The sequence below is a fragment of the Cherax quadricarinatus genome, chromosome 49 (assembly GCF_038502225.1).
Source record: "Cherax quadricarinatus isolate ZL_2023a chromosome 49, ASM3850222v1, whole genome shotgun sequence".
In the NCBI taxonomy this organism is placed as follows: Eukaryota; Metazoa; Arthropoda; class Malacostraca; order Decapoda; family Parastacidae; genus Cherax; species Cherax quadricarinatus.
This window is the reverse complement of record NC_091340.1, coordinates 24,895,097-24,917,413: the sequence shown is the minus strand read 5'-3', so window position 1 is coordinate 24,917,413 and position 22,317 is coordinate 24,895,097. Positions and strand designations below refer to the sequence as shown.

Genomic DNA, 22,317 nt, shown 5'->3' with positions numbered 1-22,317 from the left:
AGAATGTACAAGCATGAACACACTAGAATGTACAAGCATGAACAACACTAGAATGTACAAGCATGAACACACTAGAATGTACAAGCATGAACAACACTAGAATGTACAAGCATGAACACACTAGAATGTACAAGCATAAACACTAGAATGTACAAGCATGAACACTAGAATGTACAAGCATGAACACTAGAATGTACAAGCATGAACAATACTAGAATGTACAAGCATGAACAACACTAGAATGTACAAGCATGAACAATACTAGAATGTACAAGCATGAACACACTAGAATGTACAAGCATGAACACTAGAATGTACAAGCATGAACTACACTAGAATGTACAAGCATGAACAATACTAGAATGTACAAGCATGAACAACACTAGAATGTACAAGCATGAACAACACTAGAATGTACAAGCATGAACAATACTAGAATGTACAAGCATGAACAACACTAGAATGTACAAGCATGAACACACTAGAATGTACAAGCATGAACAATACTAGAATGTACAAGCATGGACACACTAGAATGTACAAGCATGAACAATACTAGAATGTACAAGCATGAACAACACTAGAATGTACAAGCATGAACACACTAGAATGTACAAGCATGAACAATACTAGAATGTACAAGCATGAACACACTAGAATGTACAAGCATGAACAATACTAGAATGTACAAGCATGAACAACACTAGAATGTACAAGCATGAACACACTAGAATGTACAAGCATGAACAATACTAGAATGTACAAGCATGAACAACACTAGAATGTACAAGCATGAACAATACTAGAATGTACAAGCATGAACAACACTAGAATGTACAAGCATGAACAACACTAGAATGTACAAGCATGAACAACACTAGAATGTACAAGCATGAACAATACTAGAATGTACAAGCATGAACAACACTAGAATGTACAAGCATGAACAACACTAGAATGTACAAGCATGAACAACACTAGAATGTACAAGCATGAACAACACTAGAATGTACAAGCATGAACAACACTAGAATAAATAACACAGTTATTAATATAACCTGAAAAATGTGTAATATTTTTCACAAAATATATTTATGTTGTTCTTGGCAGATAAGTAAAAGTTAGAGCAGCCGACTCCTCCATTACCAGACTGACCATATTTGAGCCTGCTGTACCCACCTTGTTGTTGTTGCAGGGGTCGAGACATAGCTCCTGGCCCGCCTCTTCAGTGATCGCTGTCAGTTTATAAGAGTGTAATCTCAACTTTACTGAGCCTAAACATACATCAAGTATTCTCTGTGTATGGAGAACAAGGTACAATACCGTCACTGGAACAATACACAAATAACCCGCATATACAAACTTACGACGTTACGGTCCAACCTGGACCATTTGCAGTCACACACTGGTCCAAGACCGAGACGTCGCCGATAACTTCTCTCACTTATGTGTGGGTTATTTGTGTGTTCTCTTGGAATAATAGATGAAGGTCATGCAACTTTTCCTGGGGTGACTGTCTCCACCCCCTCACCCCCCACCTTTTTGAATAATTTGTAATAATCAATGCAACCGTAACGTTACCTGACAGCAACCCTCTGTTACTGATCATGCGTCACCTTTATAGTCTTACTGATCAAGTGTCACCTTTGTAATCTTACTAATCAAGTGTCACCTTTGTAATCTTACTGATCAAGTGTCACCTTTGTAATCTTACTGATCAAGTGTCACCTTTGTAATCTTACTGATCAAGTGTCACCTTTGTAATCTTACTGATCAAGTGTCACCTTTGTAATCTTACTGATCAAGTGTCACCTTTGTAATCTTATTGATCATGCGTCACCTTTGTAATCTTACTAATCAAGTGTCACCTTTGTAATCTTATTGATCAAGTGTCACCTTTGTAATCTTACTAATCAAGTGTCACCTTTGTAATCTTATTGATCAAGTGTCACATTTGTAATCTTACTGATCAAGTGTCACCTTTGTAATCTTATTGATCATGCGTCACCTTTGTAATCTTACTAATCAAGTGTCACCTTTGTAATCTTATTGATCAAGTGTCACCTTTGTAATCTTACTAATCAAGTGTCACCTTTGTAATCTTACTGATCAAGTGTCACCTTTGTAATCTTACTAATCAAGTGTCACCTTTGTAATCTTACTGATCAAGTGTCACCTTTGTAATCTTACTGATCAAGTGTCACCTTTGTAATCTTACTGATCAAGTGTCACCTTTGTAATCTTACTGATCAAGTGTCACCTTTGAGTAAACAGTCTTGAAGTTTCTAATTAACTGTCATCTACTAGTGTCCTCTGGTGAAAGTACCAGCTATCACCCTTCAGTGTCCTCTGGTGAAAGTACCAGCTATCACCCTTCAGTGTCCTCTGGTGAAAGTACCAGCTATCACCCTTCAGTGTCCTCTGGTGAAAGTACCAGCTATCACCCTTCAGTGTCCTCTGGTGAAAGTACCAGCTATCACCCTTCAGTGTCCTCTGGTGAAAGTACCAGCTATCACCCTTCAGTGTCCTCTGGTGAAAGTACCAGCTATCACCCTTCAGTGTCCTCTGGTGAAAGTACCAGCTATCACCCTTCAGTGTCCTCTGGTGAAAGTACCAGCTATCACCCTTCAGTGTCCTCTGGTGAAAGCACCAGCTATCACCCTTCAGTGTCCTCTGGTGAAAGCACCAGCTATCACCCTTCAGTGTCCTCTGGTGAAAGCACCAGCTATCACCCTTCAGTGTCCTCTGGTGAAAGTACCAGCTATCACCCTTCAGTGTCCTCTGGTGAAAGTACCAGCTGTCACCCTTCAGTGTCCTCTGGTGAAAGTACCAGCTATCACCCTTCAGTGTCCTCTGGTGAAAGTACCAGCTATCACCCTTCAGTGTCCTCTGGTGAAAGTACCAGCTATCACCCTTCAGTGTCCTCTGGTGAAAGTACCAGCTGTCACCCTTCAGTGTCCTCTGGTGAAAGTACCAGCTGTCACCCTTCAGTGTCCTCTGGTGAAAGTACCAGCTATCACCCTTCGGTGTCCTCTGGTGAAAGTACCAGCTATCACCCTTCAGTGTCCTCTGGTGAAAGTACCAGCTATCACCCTTCAGTGTCCTCTGGTGAAAGTACCAGCTATCACCCTTCAGTGTCCTCTGGTGAAAGTACCAGCTATCACCCTTCAGTGTCCTCTGGTGAAAGTACCAGCTATCACCCTTCAGTGTCCTCTGGTGAAAGTACCAGCTATCACCCTTCAGTGTCCTCTGGTGAAAGTACCAGCTATCACCCTTCAGTGTCCTCTGGTGAAAGTACCAGCTATCACCCTTCAGTGTCCTCTGGTGAAAGTACCAGCTATCACCCTTCAGTGTCCTCTGGTGAAAGTACCAGCTATCACCCTTCAGTGTCCTCTGGTGAAAGTACCAGCTGTCACCCTTCAGTGTCCTCTGGTGAAAGTACCAGCTGTCACCCTTCAGTGTCCTCTGGTGAAAGTACCAGCTATCACCCTTCGGTGTCCTCTGGTGAAAGTACCAGCTATCACCCTTCAGTGTCCTCTGGTGAAAGTACAAGCTATCACCCTTCAGTGTCCTCTGGTGAAAGTACAAGCTATCACCCTTCAGTGTCCTCTGGTGAAAGTACCAGCTATCACCCTTCAGTGTCCTCTGGTGAAAGTACCAGCTATCACCCTTCAGTGTCCTCTGGTGAAAGTACCAGCTATCACCCTTCAGTGTCCTCTGGTGAAAGTACCAGCTATCACCCTTCAGTGTCCTCTGGTGAAAGTACCAGCTATCACCCTTCAGTGTCCTCTGGTGAAAGTACCAGCTATCACCCTTCAGTGTCCTCTGGTGAAAGTACCAGCTATCACCCTTCAGTGTCCTCTGGTGAAAGTACCAGCTATCACCCTTCAGTGTCCTCTGGTGAAAGTACCAGCTATCACCCTTCAGTGTCCTCTGGTGAAAGTACCAGCTATCACCCTTCAGTGTCCTCTGGTGAAAGTACCAGCTATCACCCTTCAGTGTCCTCTGGTGAAAGTACCAGCTATCACCCTTCAGTGTCCTCTGGTGAAAGTACCAGCTATCACCCTTCGGTGTCCTCTGGTGAAAGTACCAGCTATCACCCTTCAGTGTCCTCTGGTGAAAGCACCAGCTATCACCCTTCAGTGTCCTCTGGTGAAAGTACCAGCTATCACCCTTCGGTGTCCTCTGGTGAAAGTACCAGCTATCACCCTTCAGTGTCCTCTGGTGAAAGTACCAGCTATCACCCTTCAGTGTCCTCTGGTGAAAGTACCAGCTATCACCCTTCAGTGTCCTCTGGTGAAAGTACCAGCTATCACCCTTCAGTGTCCTCTGGTGAAAGTACCAGCTATCACCCTTCAGTGTCCTCTGGTGAAAGTACCAGCTATCACCCTTCAGTGTCCTCTGGTGAAAGTACCAGCTATCACCCTTCAGTGTCCTCTGGTGAAAGTACCAGCTATCACCCTTCAGTGTCCTCTGGTGAAAGTACCAGCTATCACCCTTCAGTGTCCTCTGGTGAAAGTACCAGCTATCACCCTTCAGTGTCCTCTGGTGAAAGTACCAGCTATCACCCTTCAGTGTCCTCTGGTGAAAGTACCAGCTATCACCCTTCAGTGTCCTCTGGTGAAAGTACCAGCTATCACCCTTCAGTGTCCTCTGGTGAAAGTACCAGCTATCACCCTTCAGTGTCCTCTGGTGAAAGTACCAGCTATCACCCTTCAGTGTCCTCTGGTGAAAGTACCAGCTATCACCCTTCGGTGTCCTCTGGTGAAAGTACCAGCTATCACCCTTCAGTGTCAACTGGTGAAAGCACCAGCTATCACCCTTCAGTGTCCTCTGGTGAAAGTACCAGCTATCACCCTTCAGTGTCAACTGGTGAAAGTACCAGCTATCACCCTTCAGTGTCCTCTGGTGAAAGTACCAGCTATCACCCTTCAGTGTCCTCTGGTGAAAGTACCAGCTATCACCCTTCAGTGTCCTCTGGTGAAAGTACCAGCTATCACCCTTCAGTGTCCTCTGGTGAAAGTACCAGCTATCACCTTTCAGTGTCCTCTGGTGAAAGTGTTAGTTAGCCGTCACCTTTCAGTGTCCTCTGGTGAAAGTGTTAGTTAGCTGTCACCTTTCAGTGTCCTCTGGTTAAAGTGTTAGTTAGCCGTCACCTTTCAGTGTCCTCTGGTGAAAGTGTTAGTTAGCCGTCACCTTTCAGTGTCCTCTGGTGAAAGTACTAACTCACATTTCGGTTATGGTTTCCACAATCACATGCTTAAGAAAATCTGATCACTGTGCTCAGTGAAGACACGTAACGAGCCAGGAATAACACTCATCCCCCACAAACACTAATTACCTGTTTATTTACATTAATTAAAAATATCTGCAATAATCAGCTCATATTTACATTTTCTATTGTACTACGTGTAAAAAAAGAACACAGGTAGAGAAATCTACAGCAGATACTTACCAGGAACTTGGAAACATTGGGAGGTCGAAGTTCAGTGTACACGAAGTCTTTGACGACAGGATGAGAAAGGAACTCTGCCAAGAGCACCTTCAGTAACTTTCTAGGACGCTGGCCGAGGTATTGCAGCAGAAGTATATACAGGTCTTTTAACTCACTGCAGAAGAGTTAATAATAGTAGACAACGAAGAAAACGTTACGTTATATATTTATAGGAAAATTATACTAGAAAATTATCTTCGGTAAAGCCTATAGACGGTATAGCATTTTTATAGAGGATAAATGATATACAATACCGACAAGATGAAGAATTAGACACCTGTGTAACATCTGGGTATCTATTGTAGACGTTTCGCCATCCAGTGGCTTTATCAACACAAATTCAAGAACATAGTGGGAAGACTGTAGAAGTATATAGAAAAGACAAGATAATGAGTCCCTCAGCCTCGGAGCTGGTGAAGAACACCGTAGTCGTGAAGATTGTGAAGAACACCGTGGTCGTGAAGATTGTGAAGAACACCGTAGTCGTGAAGATTGTGAAGAACACCGTAGTCGTGAAGACTGTGAAGAACACCGTAGTCGTGAAGACTGTGAAGAACACCGTAGTCGTGAAGATTGTGAAGAACACCGTAGTCGTGAAGATTGTGAAGAACACCGTAGTCGTGAAGATTGTGAAGAACACCGTAGTCGTGAAGATTGTGAAGAACACCGTAGTCGTGAAGATTGTGAAGAACACCGTAGTCGTGAAGATTGTGAAGCAGACATCTCCACAAGCTTCTTGTGTACTACTGGTCCAACCCCCGGGTGTGACCTAATTCCACTGGGTAATCCTACTGGTCCAACCCCCGGGTGTGACCTAATTCCACTGGGTAATCCTACTGGTCCAACCCTCGGGTGTGACCTAATTCCACTGGGTAATCCTACTGGTCCAACCCTCGGGTGTGACCTAATTCCACTGGGTAATCCTACTGGTCCAACCCTCGGGTGTGACCTAATTCCACTGGGTAATCCTACTGGTCCAACCCTCGGGTGTGACCTAATTCCACTGGGTAATCCTATTGGTCCAACCCTCGGGTGTGACCTGAGTCCACTGGGTAATCCTACTGGTCCAACCCCCGGGTGACCTAATTCCACTGGGTAATCCTACTGGTCCAACCCTCGGGTGTGACCTAATTCCACTCGGTAATCCTACTGGTCCAACCCTCGGGTGTGACCTAATTCCACTGGGTAATCCTACTGGTCCAACCCTCGGGTGACCTAATTCCACTGGGTAATCCTACTGGTCCAACCCTCGGGTGTGACCTAATTCCACTGGGTAATCCTACTGGTCCAACCCTCGGGTGTGACCTAATTCCACTGGGTAATCCTACTGGTCCAACCCTCGGGTGTGACCTGATTCCACTGGGTAATCCTACTGGTCCAACCCCCGGGTGACCTAATTCCACTGGGTAATCCTACTGGTCCAACCCCCGGGTGTGACCTGATTCCACTGGGTACTCCTACTGGTCCAACCCTCGGGTGTGACCTAATTCCACTGAGTACTCCTACTGGTCCAACCCTCGGGTGTGACCTAATTCCACTGGGTACTCCTACTGGTCCAACCACCGGGTGTGACCTAATTCCACTGGGTACTCATACTGGTCCAACCCCCGGGTGACCTAATTCCACTGGGTAATCCTACTGGTCCAACCCCCGGGTGCGACCTAATTCCACTGGGTAATCCTACTGGTCCAACCCCCAGGTGACCTAATTCCACTGGGTAATCCTACTGGTCCAACCCTCGGGTGTGACCTAATTCCACTGGGTAATCCTACTGGTCCAACCCTCGGGTGACCTAATTCCACTGGGTAATCCTACTGGTCCAACCCCCGGGTGTGACCTAATTCCACTGGGTAATCCTACTGGTCCAACCCTCGGGTGACCTAATTCCACTGGGTAATCCTACTGGTCCAACCCCCGGGTGTGACCTAATTCCACTGGGTAATCCTACTGGTCCAACCCTCTGGTGACCTAATTCCACTGGGTAATCCTACTGGTCCAACCCCCGGGTGTGACCTAATTCCACTGGGTAATCCTACTGGTCCAACCCTCGGGTGACCTAATTCCACTGGGTAATCCTACTGGTCCAACCCTCGGGTGTGACCTAATTCCACTGGGTAATCCTACTGGTCCAACCCTCGGGTGTGACCTAATTCCACTGGGTAATCCTACTGGTCCAACCCTCGGGTGTGACCTAATTCCACTGGGTAATCCTACTGGTCCAACCCTCGGGTGTGACCTAATTCCACTGGGTAATCCTACTGGTCCAACCCCCGGGTGTGACCTAATTCCACTGGGTAATCCTACTGGTCCAACCCCCGGGTGTGACCTAATTCCACTGGGTAATCCTACTGGTCCAACCCTCGGGTGTGACCTAATTCCACTGGGTAATCCTACTGGTCCAACCCTCGGGTGTGACCTAATTCCACTGGGTAATCCTACTGGTCCAACCCTCGGGTGTGACCTAATTCCACTGGGTAATCCTACTGGTCCAACCCTCGGGTGTGACCTAATTCCACTGGGTAATCCTACTGGTCCAACCCCCGGGTGACCTAATTCCACTGGGTAATCCTACTGGTCCAACCCTCGGGTGTGACCTAATTCCACTGGGTAATCCTACTGGTCCAACCCTCGGGTGTGACCTAATTCCACTGGGTAATCCTACTGGTCCAACCCCCGGGTGACCTAATTCCACTGGGTAATCCTACTGGTCCAACCCTCGGGTGTGACCTAATTCCACTGGGTAATCCTACTGGTCCAACCCTCGGGTATGACCTAATTCCACTGGGTAATCCTACTGGTCCTATCGTAAAGGGTTCTTGAATGGAGATTTCGTAGGATAAGGTAGACACACTTGTAGGATGGTAGGTGTATTGTCAGACTGAGATGAGAGATGGAGCCCGGTGCCAAGCCTGTTCACGTTCTGTAGGTCTGCCGCCGAGTGAGACCGGGACAGAGGGATCACTGCCCATGTGTATCCCTATGACGTCACACCAAGCCAAAGGCCTACGAGGGATCTCGTGTCTAAAGCACATGGAGGATACTAATATGCTATGCTATATAATACAGGGAATACAGGGATCAGCAACTATGCTGACAGCTCGGTCATGTTACGTATGTCGTCCCGACATACACTACTATCTATAGGCTGAACAGGCAGGCGGATCTGGGCTGATTCTATACAATAACAAATGCATATATAACTTAGAACTAATGGATGGTACAACATGATTTTGACGTAATGGGTGTTAACGTAATCATTACAAACTATAAGTACAAATCATTATACAATATGGATGGAATTGATCGATCGATCTGTATTCATGCACTCTACGGATTCTGAGGAAGAATAATTATATACAAAGAAGTGTTTAACAGAAAGGCAGATTCGGTGCACACAAATCTAGACTGTTAATTCTCAGAATACGGAGGGAACGTGAACACGAAAATTTCTGACAAACTGATCAGCTAATAATAAAACACACAGTTGACAAATTCATTCATCTCGGACATCTAATTATGCAGGCTGTTTACACTTAAACCCAATTCTGCGAGGGTAAGGTTTACGTATGCAGAATGGTTATCATCTCTGGGAGGATTGAATTCCTCTGCAATGGCTAACACATGCCTTGACTGAGAGAGATCTGAACGAGTATCTACAAAAGATACAACTACAATCACTAGTGACTGTGGAATTACTAACTCGTCTGCTAGGAGTACTCAACTCGACTATTCGATACAGTAATTCTTGGCTCATAAGTCACTAATGAGTACTGGTGGCTTCACAGTAAGAATAAGCTCTTCCTGGAGCAGGAATCGAATCACACCAGAACACAAGGGATCTATTCTTTGGGCATTTTTGACATCCTCGACAGTAAATGGAGGATCTGCAGTAACTACACTAACGTGTCGCGATAAAGCATCTGCGACTACATTCGACTTGCCAGGTAAATTTTCAAAAGTGGAATTGAACTCTTGGATAGTCAAGGTCCATCTGGCTAACCTTCCAGTAGGCTGTTTGTTCTGGAATAAAGGTAACAGTTCTTCCTTACTGGAGGAAAGAACAAACTCGGTGGGGTGGATGACTCCCCCCGGTTGAAAAAAAAATTAACGCTATAACACGCAATATGAGCAAGGGAGAACGAATCTACTATCTCAACTGCAAGCACAGGAGAAAGAAATGAACACGGTGAACAATGCTGATATTCAATCTGAGTCGCACACAGTGACACGAGGTATCAGCTATAAAGAAACTACACTTACAAACGTTAACATGTGAAAGTTACTCGAGAAATAACTTCTTACAATGCACTGATTACTGTCAACTAGGATGGGATCACCATCTGAAACACAAGGAACAACAACAGACACTCTAGTGAGAACACTTGCTGTAACAGAGACGTCTTTCTGCAGACAGCATGTCACATCAACAAGAGATGGCATTACTAGTTGCAAGTAATCGTTTTCTGACAAGGCATCCCCTGTGGAGAAACTACTACTCGAACTAGCAGTCATTGCAGGGATAGGCTGTGCACTCAAGGCAGTCTGAGTGTCCCCGGACACTTGAGGCAACGGAACACTATCCTGCAAGTCTGAAGGTATAGGTGGAACACAGACGGGAATGACAGAATTACTAGTGCCTGACCGCTCGGCTACGTTAATAAGTAATTCACGGATCTATAAGAACTTAATCTGAACTTCACATTTCGCAGCACTTTAACAAATCTCAGATACAAGCTGTGAGAACAAACACATTGCTCAAGGGCTAGGTATTGTCTTTCAGTCAGTAAGGGAATGTTGGTACTGTGGACTGATTCATATTGACTTTGACTGGAATGATACACTAAGTGAACGTTCAAAAGTGACTGGGACATCTTCTCAGTGAAAATACTGAAGGGCATAAGTCAAGAAAAATGGAGAGAATGACACAGTAAGCTTAAATGGAAAAAAATGCTTAACTATTCTGCATAAGTAATTAAAAATTGACAAGTTACACAGTAAGCAAAGAACTCACACAAGAATAATATGCAACTTAACAAACACTGAAAATCAAGAGAACTTGTACTTTGCTCAAATCTAATTTGCTCAACTTTTACTTTAAATTGAATAAATGGCACAGTGAGTTGTCTTTACTTTCAATGCAACAAGGAAATACACAATAAAATGATAAAATGGACTCAATAAACTTGTGCAAAAATTAAAACAAACACACAATTCACTGAAATTAAAAATTAAAATGACAGACAGAATAAAATACTATGCACAGAACAGAGCATAAGAAACTGCACTGTAATAAACTGTATTGCACAACACTGCATAAAATTTTCTGCAAGAAAAACTTTAATAGCAACACAATATTTGCACAAGAATTATTGCAAAATGAGTATGTGCAATAATAAAAATTATAACACACAAGAAAAGAAATATATCAAGGAATGAACACTTTAACTCTTAACTGCACTTAAACAACAAGCAAAAGAACAATTTACTTTAGAAGGAGAATTTAAAAATTGCACTAAGAGTGAATTTGTTCAATAAAACATGAAAAAAAATAATAGATGCAAAAAATACATAACAAAACAGAGGGTTGAACACTTACAGTGATGCAGAACACATCAACATAAACACAATACTAGAATTTTCTTGCAATGAAACGATGTGTGAAAAATTTTGTAAATATGAGCTCTTGCTGGGTCTTTTAAAAAATGGCACTATTGTCTGTGGAAATAAGACAAATTAGACACTGGCTAAATGGAAAGAATATGAACACAAGAATGTTCAACACACAGGGAACAAAATAAAAATACACAAATGCTGGGAAGAAAAAAATAACAGACAACACTGAGTTGTGATGCAGAATATGAGGTGAAAAAGTTACTGAGTTAATACACTGGAATTCTGAAGTTTAAACACAAGTTCTATATTGCTCATATGTTGCACACACAACAAAGGAAACACTAAGTACTTACTTCAAGTGTATAAAAAGATACACAACACAACAGATATAAAATAATACACGAAAATTAACACTGAATTAAGGAGATTAAAAGAAATTAATGCAATCAGTACATGATAAACACTGAGTCTGATCAAGAGTCACTGAATGTCACTAAGAGAAAAATTCACTGGGAACACAAAAGAAATGTCTCAACACTCGCAAATGTCTCTAAAAAAAAAATATTATAGCTGTAACACTTGAAAAAAATGAGATTGATGGATTGTTTTTATCGTCTTGCTGCTGTCCTCTGCACAGATGATCGTAGAATTGCGCTTAAATCGGCGAGAGACAACACACAGGAGGCTTTATAAAGATGGCGCGAACACACTCTAGCTCTTGACCCCCTATGTGGTCCTTAAAATATGGTGCTACAACCCTTAGCAGTGCACCAAAACACTGATGAGGTAGATGAGTTGTAATGGCCGACTGTAGTTGGGTATGTGGGTAATGGCTGAGCGAGGCGTCTGAGACCGGCAAAAGTGCGACACACGTGATCGTGAGTGGTTGGGCTTATGGGTTGAACGTCGTAAGCCTCACTGAGAAAACCCACACTGCCGCGAAGATAATTCTAAGCCGGCTGGCTTAGAAGAAACCCACGAAATACTACAACACCACAAGGATGACAAGGAGCACTCAGAATGCTTGGAACTTGAATCACAAGCGATGAAGACTAGTCACGTGGCTTGCCTGAGTACTGGGGTAAGACACCTGGGTTAGTTGCTAGCTGGCTTATCTTAACCCTTCACACAGAATAGCTTGATAACTTCACACGATGAGCACAGCAGGGGTGGAAGCTGGCTTGGCAGGCAAAATAATTGGATGGAGTAGGCTAGGCTGGACTGGGCTCGGGTGTTCTGACTCCCCCACCACAGACTGGAAGCTGGCTTATTTTGCAAACTCGGGTCAACCCCTCGGGAGTAATGCAAAAAGCAGTTAACACTAATACAAAGAGACTGACCAGTGAATAATGTAGAAGCTGGTAGAGTAGCTGGCTTGAGGTAGCTGGATGGGGTGAACCTCGGTAGGCCTACTGGTAACACGAAATGGCCGTCTTGCTGGTCGACAACTTTATCTCCAGAAATCGCTGTAATCGTCAGAATTACAGGCTCACCGCTGTCACCATTTATCGTAAAGGGTTCTTGAATGGAGATTTCGTAGGATAAGGTAGACACACTTGTAGGATGGTAGGTGTATTGTCAGACTGAGATGAGAGATGGAGCCCGGTGCCAAGCCTGTTCACGTTCTGTAGGTCTGCCGCCGAGTGAGACCGGGACAGAGGGATCACTGCCCATGTGTATCCCTATGACGTCACACCAAGCCAAAGGCCTACGAGGGATCTCGTGTCTAAAGCACATGGAGGATACTAATATGCTATGCTATATAATACAGGGAATACAGGGATCAGCAACTATGCTGACAGTCCAACCCCCGGGTGACCTAATTCCACTGGGTAAACCTACTGGTCCAACCCTCGGATATGACCTAATTCCACTGGGTAAACCTACTGGTCCAACCCTCGGATATGACCTAATTCCACTGGGTAATCCTACTGGTCCAACCCCCGGGTGACCTAATTCCACTGGATAATCCTACTGGTCCAACCCCCGGGTGACCTAATTCCACTGGGTAATCCTACTGGTCCAACCCTCGGGTATGACCTAATTCCACTGGGTAATCCTACTGGTCCAACCCCCGGGTGTGACCTGATTCCACTGGGTAATCCTACTGGTCCAACCCTCGGGTGTGACCTAATTCCACTGGGTACTCCTACTGGTCCAACCCTCGGGTGTGACCTAATTCCACTGGGTAATCCTACTGGTCCAACCCTCGGGTGTGACCTGATTCCACTGGGTAATCCTACTGGTCCAACCCCCGGGTGTGACCTAATTCCACTGGGTAATCCTACTGGTCCAACCCCCGGGTGTGACCCGATTCCACTGGGTACTCCTACTGGTCCAACCCTCGGGTGTGACCTAATTCCACTGGGTACTCCTACTGGTCCAACCCTCGGGTGTGACCTAATTCCACTGGGTACTCCTACTGGTCCAACCACCGGGTGTGACCTAATTCCACTGGGTACTCATACTGGTCCAACCCCCGGGTGTGACCTGATTCCACTGGGTACTCATACTGGTCCAACCCTCGGGTGTGACCTAATTCCACTGGGTAATCCTACTGGTCCAACCCTCGGGTGTGACCTGATTCCACTGGGTAATCCTACTGGTCCAACCCTCGGGTGTGACCAGATTCCACTGGGTACTCCTACTGGTCCAACCCTCGGGTGTGACCTGATTCCACTGGGTACTCCTACTGGTCCAACCCTCGGGTGTGACCTGATTCCACTGGGTACTCCTACTGGTCCAACCCTCGGGTGTGACCTGATTCCACTGGGTACTCCTACTGGTCCAACCCTCGGGTGTGACCTGATTCCACTGGGTACTCCTACTGGTCCAACCCTCGGGTGTGACCTAGTTCCACTGGGTAATCCTACTGGTCCAACCCTCGGGTGTGACCTGATTCCACTGGGTACTCCTACTGGTCCAACCCTCGGGTGTGACCTAATTCCACTGGGTAATCCTACTGGTCCAACCCTCGGGTGTGACCTAATTCCACTGGGTAATCCTACTGGTCCAACCCTCGGGTGTGACCTAATTCCACTGGGTAATCCTACTGGTCCAACCCTCGGGTGTGACCTGATTTCACTGGGTACTCCTACTGGTCCAACCCTCGGGTGTGACCTAATTCCACTGGGTAATCCTACTGGTCCAACCCTCGGGTGTGACCTGATTCCACTGGGTAATCCTACTGGTCCAACCCCCGGGTGTGACCTAATTCCACTGGGTAATCCTACTGGTCCAACCCCCGGGTGTGACCTGATTCCACTGGGTACTCCTACTGGTCCATCCCTCGGGTGTGACCTAATTCCACTGGGTACTCCTACTGGTCCAACCCTCGGGTGTGACCTAATTCCACTGGGTACTCCTACTGGTCCAACCACCGGGTGTGACCTAATTCCACTGGGTACTCATACTGGTCCAACCCCCGGGTGTGACCTGATTCCACTGGGTACTCATACTGGTCCAACCCTCGGGTGTGACCTAATTCCACTGGGTAATCCTACTGGTCCAACCCTCGGGTGTGACCTGATTCCACTGGGTAATCCTACTGGTCCAACCCTCGGGTGTGACCTGATTCCACTGGGTACTCCTACTGGTCCAACCCTCGGGTGTGACCTGATTCCACTGGGTACTCCTACTGGTCCAACCCTCGGGTGTGACCTGATTCCACTGGGTACTCCTACTGGTCCAACCCTCGGGTGTGACCTAATTCCACTGGGTAATCCTACTGGTCCAACCCTCGGGTGTGACCTAATTCCACTGGGTAATCCTACTGGTCCAACCCTCGGGTGTGACCTGATTCCACTGGGTACTCCTACTGGTCCAACCCTCGGGTGTGACCTAATTCCACTGGGTAATCCTACTGGTCCAACCCTCGGGTGTGACCTGATTCCACTGGGTACTCCTACCTACCAGAGACTGTCTTCGTCTGCTACACCTCGACCACCTGACGCCAGTATATAAGCACCAATCTTCATGCCTGTGCTCCACATTCTCCACGACTACAGTGTTCAACTCCAAGGCTGAGGGACTGATTACCTCGTGTTTTGCATATAGTTGTACAGTCTTTCCATTATGCTCTTGAAAGTGTGTTGATAAAGCCACTGGATGGCGAAACGTCTACAATAAAGATACCCAGATGTCCAAGCGTATTTATCAAAATAAGACTGACCTAAGTCCGGCACCCTGAACAAGCTTCAGTGCCTTCTTGAGGCCAATTCCCACTGCACCAGCTGGAAGCATATCGCAGCCAATCAGAACGCCAAGGCCTATCATGGAGTATTGATTGAGACCAAACTTCTCTCTGATATTCTCCCCGCGATACCTGTGAAGATTTATATATAATAATATGTTTATTTGCTACAAGTACATATATAAGGTATACAGACCATAGCTGACATCAATGACATACTACTATATAGGAAGTCGCTTGTTATGCTGAGCACTTCAGGCAAATTAGGTCAGTTTTGTCCCAGGATGCGACCCACACCAGTCCACTAACACCCAGGTACCCATTTTACTGATGAGTGAACATAGACAACCGGTGTAAAGCAACACGCCTGTTTCTACCCTCGCTGGGAATCGAACCCAGACCCTCGCCGTGTGAAGCGAGAGCTTTACCCAACAGGCCCCGGGGAACCGTAAATGTAAATATTCAGCAATATTTTTGTTTCCTGTAATTCTTTTTCCACTATTATCTCTAATAAATATTTTTTTTTTAAACACCGGCTGTGTCTCACCGACGGAGGGTGACAAAAAAAAAGAAACACATTCACCATTATTTATTCAATGACTGTGTTGCCACCACCATCCTGACATCATCGTTCACATCACTACCAACTACAATATTCCCTGACATCATCGTTCACATCACTACCAACTGCAATATTCCCTGACATCATCGTTCACACGACTACCAACTGCAATATTCCCTGACATCATCGTTCACATCACTACCAACTACAATATTCCCTGACATCATCGTTCACATCACTACGAACTGCAATATTCCCTGACATCATCGTTCACATCACTACCAACTGCAATATTCCCTGACATCATCGTTCACATCACTACCAACTACAATATTCCCTGACATCATCGTTCACATCACTACCAACTACAATATTCCCTGACATCATCGTTCACATCACTACCAACTACAATATTCCCTGACATCATCGTTCACATCACTACCAACTACAATATTCCCTGACATCATCGTTCACATCACTACCAACTACAATATTCCCTGACATCATCGTTCACATCACTACCAACTACAATATTCCCTGACATCATCGTTCACATCACTACCAACTACAATATTCCCTGACATCATCGTTCACATCACTACCAACTACAATATTCCCTGACATCATCGTTCACATCACTACCAACTACAATATTCCCTGACATCATCGTTCACATCACTACCAACTACAATATTCCCTGACATCATCGTTCACATCACTACCAACTACAATATTCCCTGACATCATCGTTCACATCACTACCAACTACAATATTCCCTGACATCATCGTTCACATCACTACCAACTACAATATTCCCTGACATCATCGTTCACATCACTACCAACTACAATATTCCCTGACATCATCGTTCACATCACTACCAACTACAATATTCCCTGACATCGTTCACATCACTACCAGGTTGTGGAGTGCAGCAGTGTGATAACAAACTTCGCTGTGATAACGTTAACTGCTAAATGATAACAGTAATTGATAACTGATAATAGATAACTGTGATAACAGTAACTGATAACTAATAGACAAATGATAACAGTAACTGATTATTGTTATTGTAATCAAGGGGGAAGCGCTAAACCCGGAGGATTATACAGCGCCTGGGGGGGGGATGTGGAAGGCATTCAGGCTTAATTCGGGGAACTGGAGCACAGATCCAATTCCCTAAATCAAGAGCCCCTCACCAACATCAAGGAAACAGTAACTGATAACCTGGAGTTTACCTGGAGAGAGTTCCGGGGGTCAACGCCCCCGCGGCCCGGTCTGTGACATAACTGTGATAACTAAAAATAATTGACAATAATAACTGATAAATATAACTGGACATCAAATAATCGGTTTATCTTAACTGGAAGTTTTTTTTTTATTATTAACTTCTAAACTTGGTATCTGCCACTTTCATATATTTTTTTAATTAAAATTTCTTAAATAAAAAATTCAAATGTTTTTCCTACTTTTTAAATCATTGTAGAGAATTTTAAAGTAAAGAGAACTTAGTTTTGACAAGTTCAGTGAAGCCTGAAGAACTTTGTTGTCAGAACTTGTTCTTTGTTAAAGTGTTCTGGTCGACTCGTCAGCCTGGAGTCAGCTCCAGGCTGACGGACTGATTACCTCAAACAACTTATCTTCCATCGTTCTTCTGTGTATTGGACTGAAGAAGTCACTGACTGGCCACACGATTCCTCAATAAAGTTGGCCAAATATTGCACAAGTGTTATTCTTCAGTGTAGAGTAAAACCAGACTGGATTATCTCCTCATTTGGGTGGCCCGGTGGCCTGGTGGCCTGGTGGCCCGGTGGCCTGGTGGCCCGGTGGCCTGGTGGCTAAAGCTCTCGCTTCACACACGGAGGGCCCGGGTTCGATTCCCGGCGGGTGGAAACATTTCGACACGTTTCCTTACACCTGTTGTCCTGTTCACCTAGCAGCAAATAGGTACCTGGGTGTTAGTCGACTGGTGTGGGTGGCATCCTGGGGGACAAGATTAAGGACCACAATGGAAATAAGTTAGACAGTCCTCGATGACGCACTGACTTTCTTGGGTTATCCTGGGTGGCTAACCCTCCGGGGTTAAAAATCCGAACGAAATCTTATCTTACTGGAAAAAACTGCTATATTTTTGTTTCTATGTGATGACTTGTTGGTGCCTCTACTGACATCTACAGTGCAAATATTTAACTACATTCTCCTGTACTGACCTGCAGAGGGCTGGGGTTATGCAGCTCAGGGATACTTTTCTCGTATCTTGCAGCTACCAAAATACATTCACAGGGGAGCTCTAAGCCCGCATGAGCCATACAGCGCCTGTGTGAATGGCAGGCATTTAGGTTCAATCCGAGGAAGGTGAGCAATAGGTCCAATTAGATCAGGTGGACAGAAACCTTCTCTGAGGGGTAGAGGAAGATGGTGCCCTGACACTGGTCAAAGGCTCTTGATTCAATGAATTAGAGTTAGCCTTCTCTTCAGTTGATGGGGAATGCCCTTAAACCCTTATAAACTCCATAACCCTTATAAACCCCATAAACCTCTAAAAATCCTAAACCCCTATAAACCTCAAACCCAATAAACCTCTGTAACCCCCTATAAAGGCCTGATAGGCTTTATCTCTTCCTTTCCTCCTCTAAGACTTTCCTCTGGTGACTTAACCTGGATGTTGTTTGAAACTTCCTGGAGAGAGTGTAGAGTACCTGATGCCATGGCTGCCAGAAAGGGTAGAGTACCTGATGCCATGGCTTCCAGAGAAAGTGTAGAGTACCTGATGCCATGGCTGCCAGAGAGAAAGTGCAGAGTACCTGATGCCATGGCTTCCAGAGAGAAAGTGTAGGGTACCTGATGCCATGGCTGCCAGAAAGAAAGTGTAGAGTACCTGATGCCATGGCTGCCAGAGAGAAAGTGTAGAGTACCTGATGCCATGGCTGCCAGAGAGAAAGTGTAGAGTACCTGATGCCATGGCTGCCAGAGAGAAAGTGTAGAGTACCTGATGCCATGGCTTCCAGAGAGAAAGTGTAGAGTACCTGATGCCATGGCTGCCAGAGAGAAAGTGCAGGGTACCTGATGCCATGGCTGCCAGGAGCCGTGGAGAGTTGTCTGTATACAGTGTGTGCACCGTAGAGCCATACATCACTGTCCTCAGTAATTATACCATCAACAAGCTGGGGAACAAATATTACATCAATATCAACAAACTTACATTACAACAATATTTTAAGAGGTAAGTGAATTTCCATGTCTCCTAATATCAACTTTATTTTTCCCCAATAATCTACCTCGTCCATAATTACTATCGCATTTACTTTGTCTGCTTGCCGGGCCACCACTTGGAAAAGGCCCGGGCCGGGAGAATACCGGCGAATCTTTAATAATAATAATAATAATAATAATAATAATAATAATAATAATAATAATAATAATAATAATAATAATAATAATAATAATAATAATAATTTGTCTGCTTTCGCGAAGTGAAGTCCAGGATCTATCCTTAATTCATGGTATAACTTAACAAATCTTTGATGGCAATTCTGTTGTAGAGGTCTGAACTGTTCTCACACAGGCTCTGATCCAACAGGAGGCCTGGTCACAGACCGGGCCGCGGGGGCGTTGACCCCCGGAACTCTCTCCAGGTAAACTCCAGGTAAACACCTCTACATCACAATTGACCACAAAGATTTGTTAAGTTATACCATAAATTAAGGAAAGATCCTGGACTTCACCTCACGAAAACAAATCAAATGTGGATGAGGTAGATTATTGGGGAAACATAATATATTAGAAGAGAGGCACTGAAGTGCCCCTTAAGTCATTTGTGACTGGTGATTTTACGAAGCTGATATAAAATATACAAGTACTTCTATCATATCTTTCTAGAAATGTACATGGTATTCTTTTAATATGAATCTATTTAATAACAGAATAATTCAATATGATTGACGTAAGGAGAGATATATCTGCCATTTTATTATATTTGGGAATATTTCAGCGCCAGAACCTCTCATTGATTTCTTATATATCAGTGATATTACAGAAGCAATCTAAAATTTTTTTTTTATTTGGGGGGGGGACAAATTAAAATGGTATCGCGTTATGCAACATATATTAAAAGTCAAAGCAATGCTAAACACGGACAGATTTCATATTCCAGTGAAAAAAATTTTTCTTTCACATCCCAGTCATGTCTAAGAACCAGTTCAGATACAGTTTTTTGGTAGATAATAGTAAGTCAGTGTTCATGTGACCTGCACCACACTAACTTAGTGTTGAGTCAGATCAGTTATATATGTATGTAAACCAGGGAACAGGTGGAGACTGAACCAATGACAAGCCAGTCTTATAACTTACAAGCCAGTTATTATGATTTCTCGAGTCATGACACATGTAAGGTCTGGTCATCAATGATAAAAAAAAATAGTTCTCTGTCCATTTTCTCTTATTATTTAAACAGAAGTAAAAAAACAACGCAGAAATATACTCTTCTTTTGACACGAGGACTAATGGGACCAGATGATTATACTCAGGAGCGTTAAGAAGGGATATACACACCTGACCAGCACTAGGTAACCTGCAGCCTCACAGCTGGGGAAGAAGCAACCTTGGATCCTCTTCCTTATGTCTGTAGCATAAGAACATCTATTCTTATACACAATGCAGTTCAACTACATGGAGAACACGAAAAACAATTTATTTTAACTAATACACTGGTCGAGTGAGGTCAAGGGACAGTTATGATGATGCACCAGAGGAACAAAGGCAGCCTACTAGACTACATTATTTTAAGATTTCATGGTGGTATGTTAAGTTCTCCAACATGCAATGATAGTGACTAACCAACACAGTGCTCTCCTGAGGAAGAAATTAACACACTAATGGTCGCCCTACTTCACGAATAGGGTCATTCAGGTTAATTATTTAACTAGTAGCAAGCTTAACCTGCTACTTAACTAGTAGCAAGCTTAACCTGCTACTTAACTAGTAGCAAGCTTAACCTGCTACTTAACTAGTAGCAAGCTTAACCTGCTACTTAACTAGTAGCAAGCTTAACCTGCTACTTAACTAGTAGCAAGCTTAACCTGCAGGTGAGCGGTAGCAATGAGTATATGGGCCTCCATATAGAGTAAACGTACGAGTCAATTTAGTTAGCCTATTGAAGGTTGGAGCCACTTTGGAAAAATTGCCCAGCCTGAGCAACACGTCAATAAAGATTTAAATTCCCAACCTCGAAAAAGAAGTTTTATCAGAAGGAAAGCAGAGGGAAATGGGGCACTAGAGAACTAACAACGCATTACAAGCAGAGAGGTTAGGGGCTGACATCACCATCTAATTAATAACTTCTTGTGAACAATGGACGCGGACACATACACCTAGCAACTGCACACCAAGCTTGATCCAGCAACGATCCGTTTATGACAAGGAAAGGCTTCGTTGGAAAAAAAAAATTACAAAACAAGAGTAACAGAGGTAGGTATCAGGCAGAGGAAGGTAGGATATAATTCCATCTGGGCCCTCTCCTTTAGTTCCACAGTATGGGTTAAGATTTGTCAGGAAACAAGACTAGTATTTCCTGATGCGGGTCTTCGTCATATGACCCACAGTTAGAGCTTTTAGTTATCTGACTGAGACCTTCCACCGGCTTACCCCTCCACCCCTTTAAAAATTATTATAATCATAATCCAGCAGCATAAAAATGTACATTAGCTTTGAAAATTGGTATAAACTTGATTATGAAACTACAGTAAGATTTTCTGACCTTCTCTCTCTCCAGCCACACGCAGAGTTTCTCAGCCTCACCGTTGCTATACATGTAAGGCACACCCAGGCACTGCAGTATCTGTTGGGGACATAAACATGGTTTATTTTCCGTTACTAGGCAGTATTACACCTGTCTTCCAAGGCTGACTCAGAAAGGAAGCCATCAAAATAAATATAAGATGGAACGTACAAGTCACTGTCCTTCTTCCGTATTATCCACAGTCCCTGAACTCCTTCGTTCCTGACTACCTCAGAATACCACCACCACCACAAGTAAACATCCAACTTTAACCAACACCAAAGTCTAAATAATTTAGTCTTATCAGCACTGGTTAAAAAAAAAAAAAAAGCCTCGTACTGCTTCAGTCGGTATATTAAAAATACTGAAAACTTTCAATACTTGAGATCACTATAAATATTAAATTTCTTAAATATTATTCAGTTTGCTCACATACATTTTTCATTCTATAATCATGAGACAATCCAACATGTATCTAGATCATTACATCAGACCAACATTAAACACACAACTTACAAATAAAGATGGCGGTGACCTGCCCTGACAATCTCCCTTTTAACTTAAAATTTCTCATAATTTACTTCAACAATGTCACAATGTTTTCCAATTACCTTAAATTAATTACTTTTAAATAAAAAATGAACTCCCATATAAATGTGTCCATCTTTGGTGCTACAAT

General features: G+C 44.1%; 1 protein-coding gene across 5 annotated transcripts in view; it reads right to left on the bottom strand.

Moving 5' to 3' along the window:
- The window catches only part of LOC128697091 (flap endonuclease GEN homolog 1), a 59,579-nt gene that overhangs the window by 23,422 nt on the left and 13,840 nt on the right, over window positions 1-22,317 (bottom strand). For all 5 annotated transcript variants that reach the window (XM_070095281.1, XM_070095280.1, XM_070095279.1 and 2 more), the window contains 4 exons: window positions 21,618-21,698; window positions 18,926-19,026; window positions 15,279-15,431; window positions 5,456-5,609 (listed from right to left, as the gene is read on the bottom strand). In XM_070095281.1, coding sequence (XP_069951382.1) covers window positions 5,456-5,609; window positions 15,279-15,431; window positions 18,926-19,026; window positions 21,618-21,698 — 489 coding nt within the window. The remainder of the gene's footprint in view (window positions 1-5,455; window positions 5,610-15,278; window positions 15,432-18,925; window positions 19,027-21,617; window positions 21,699-22,317) is intronic.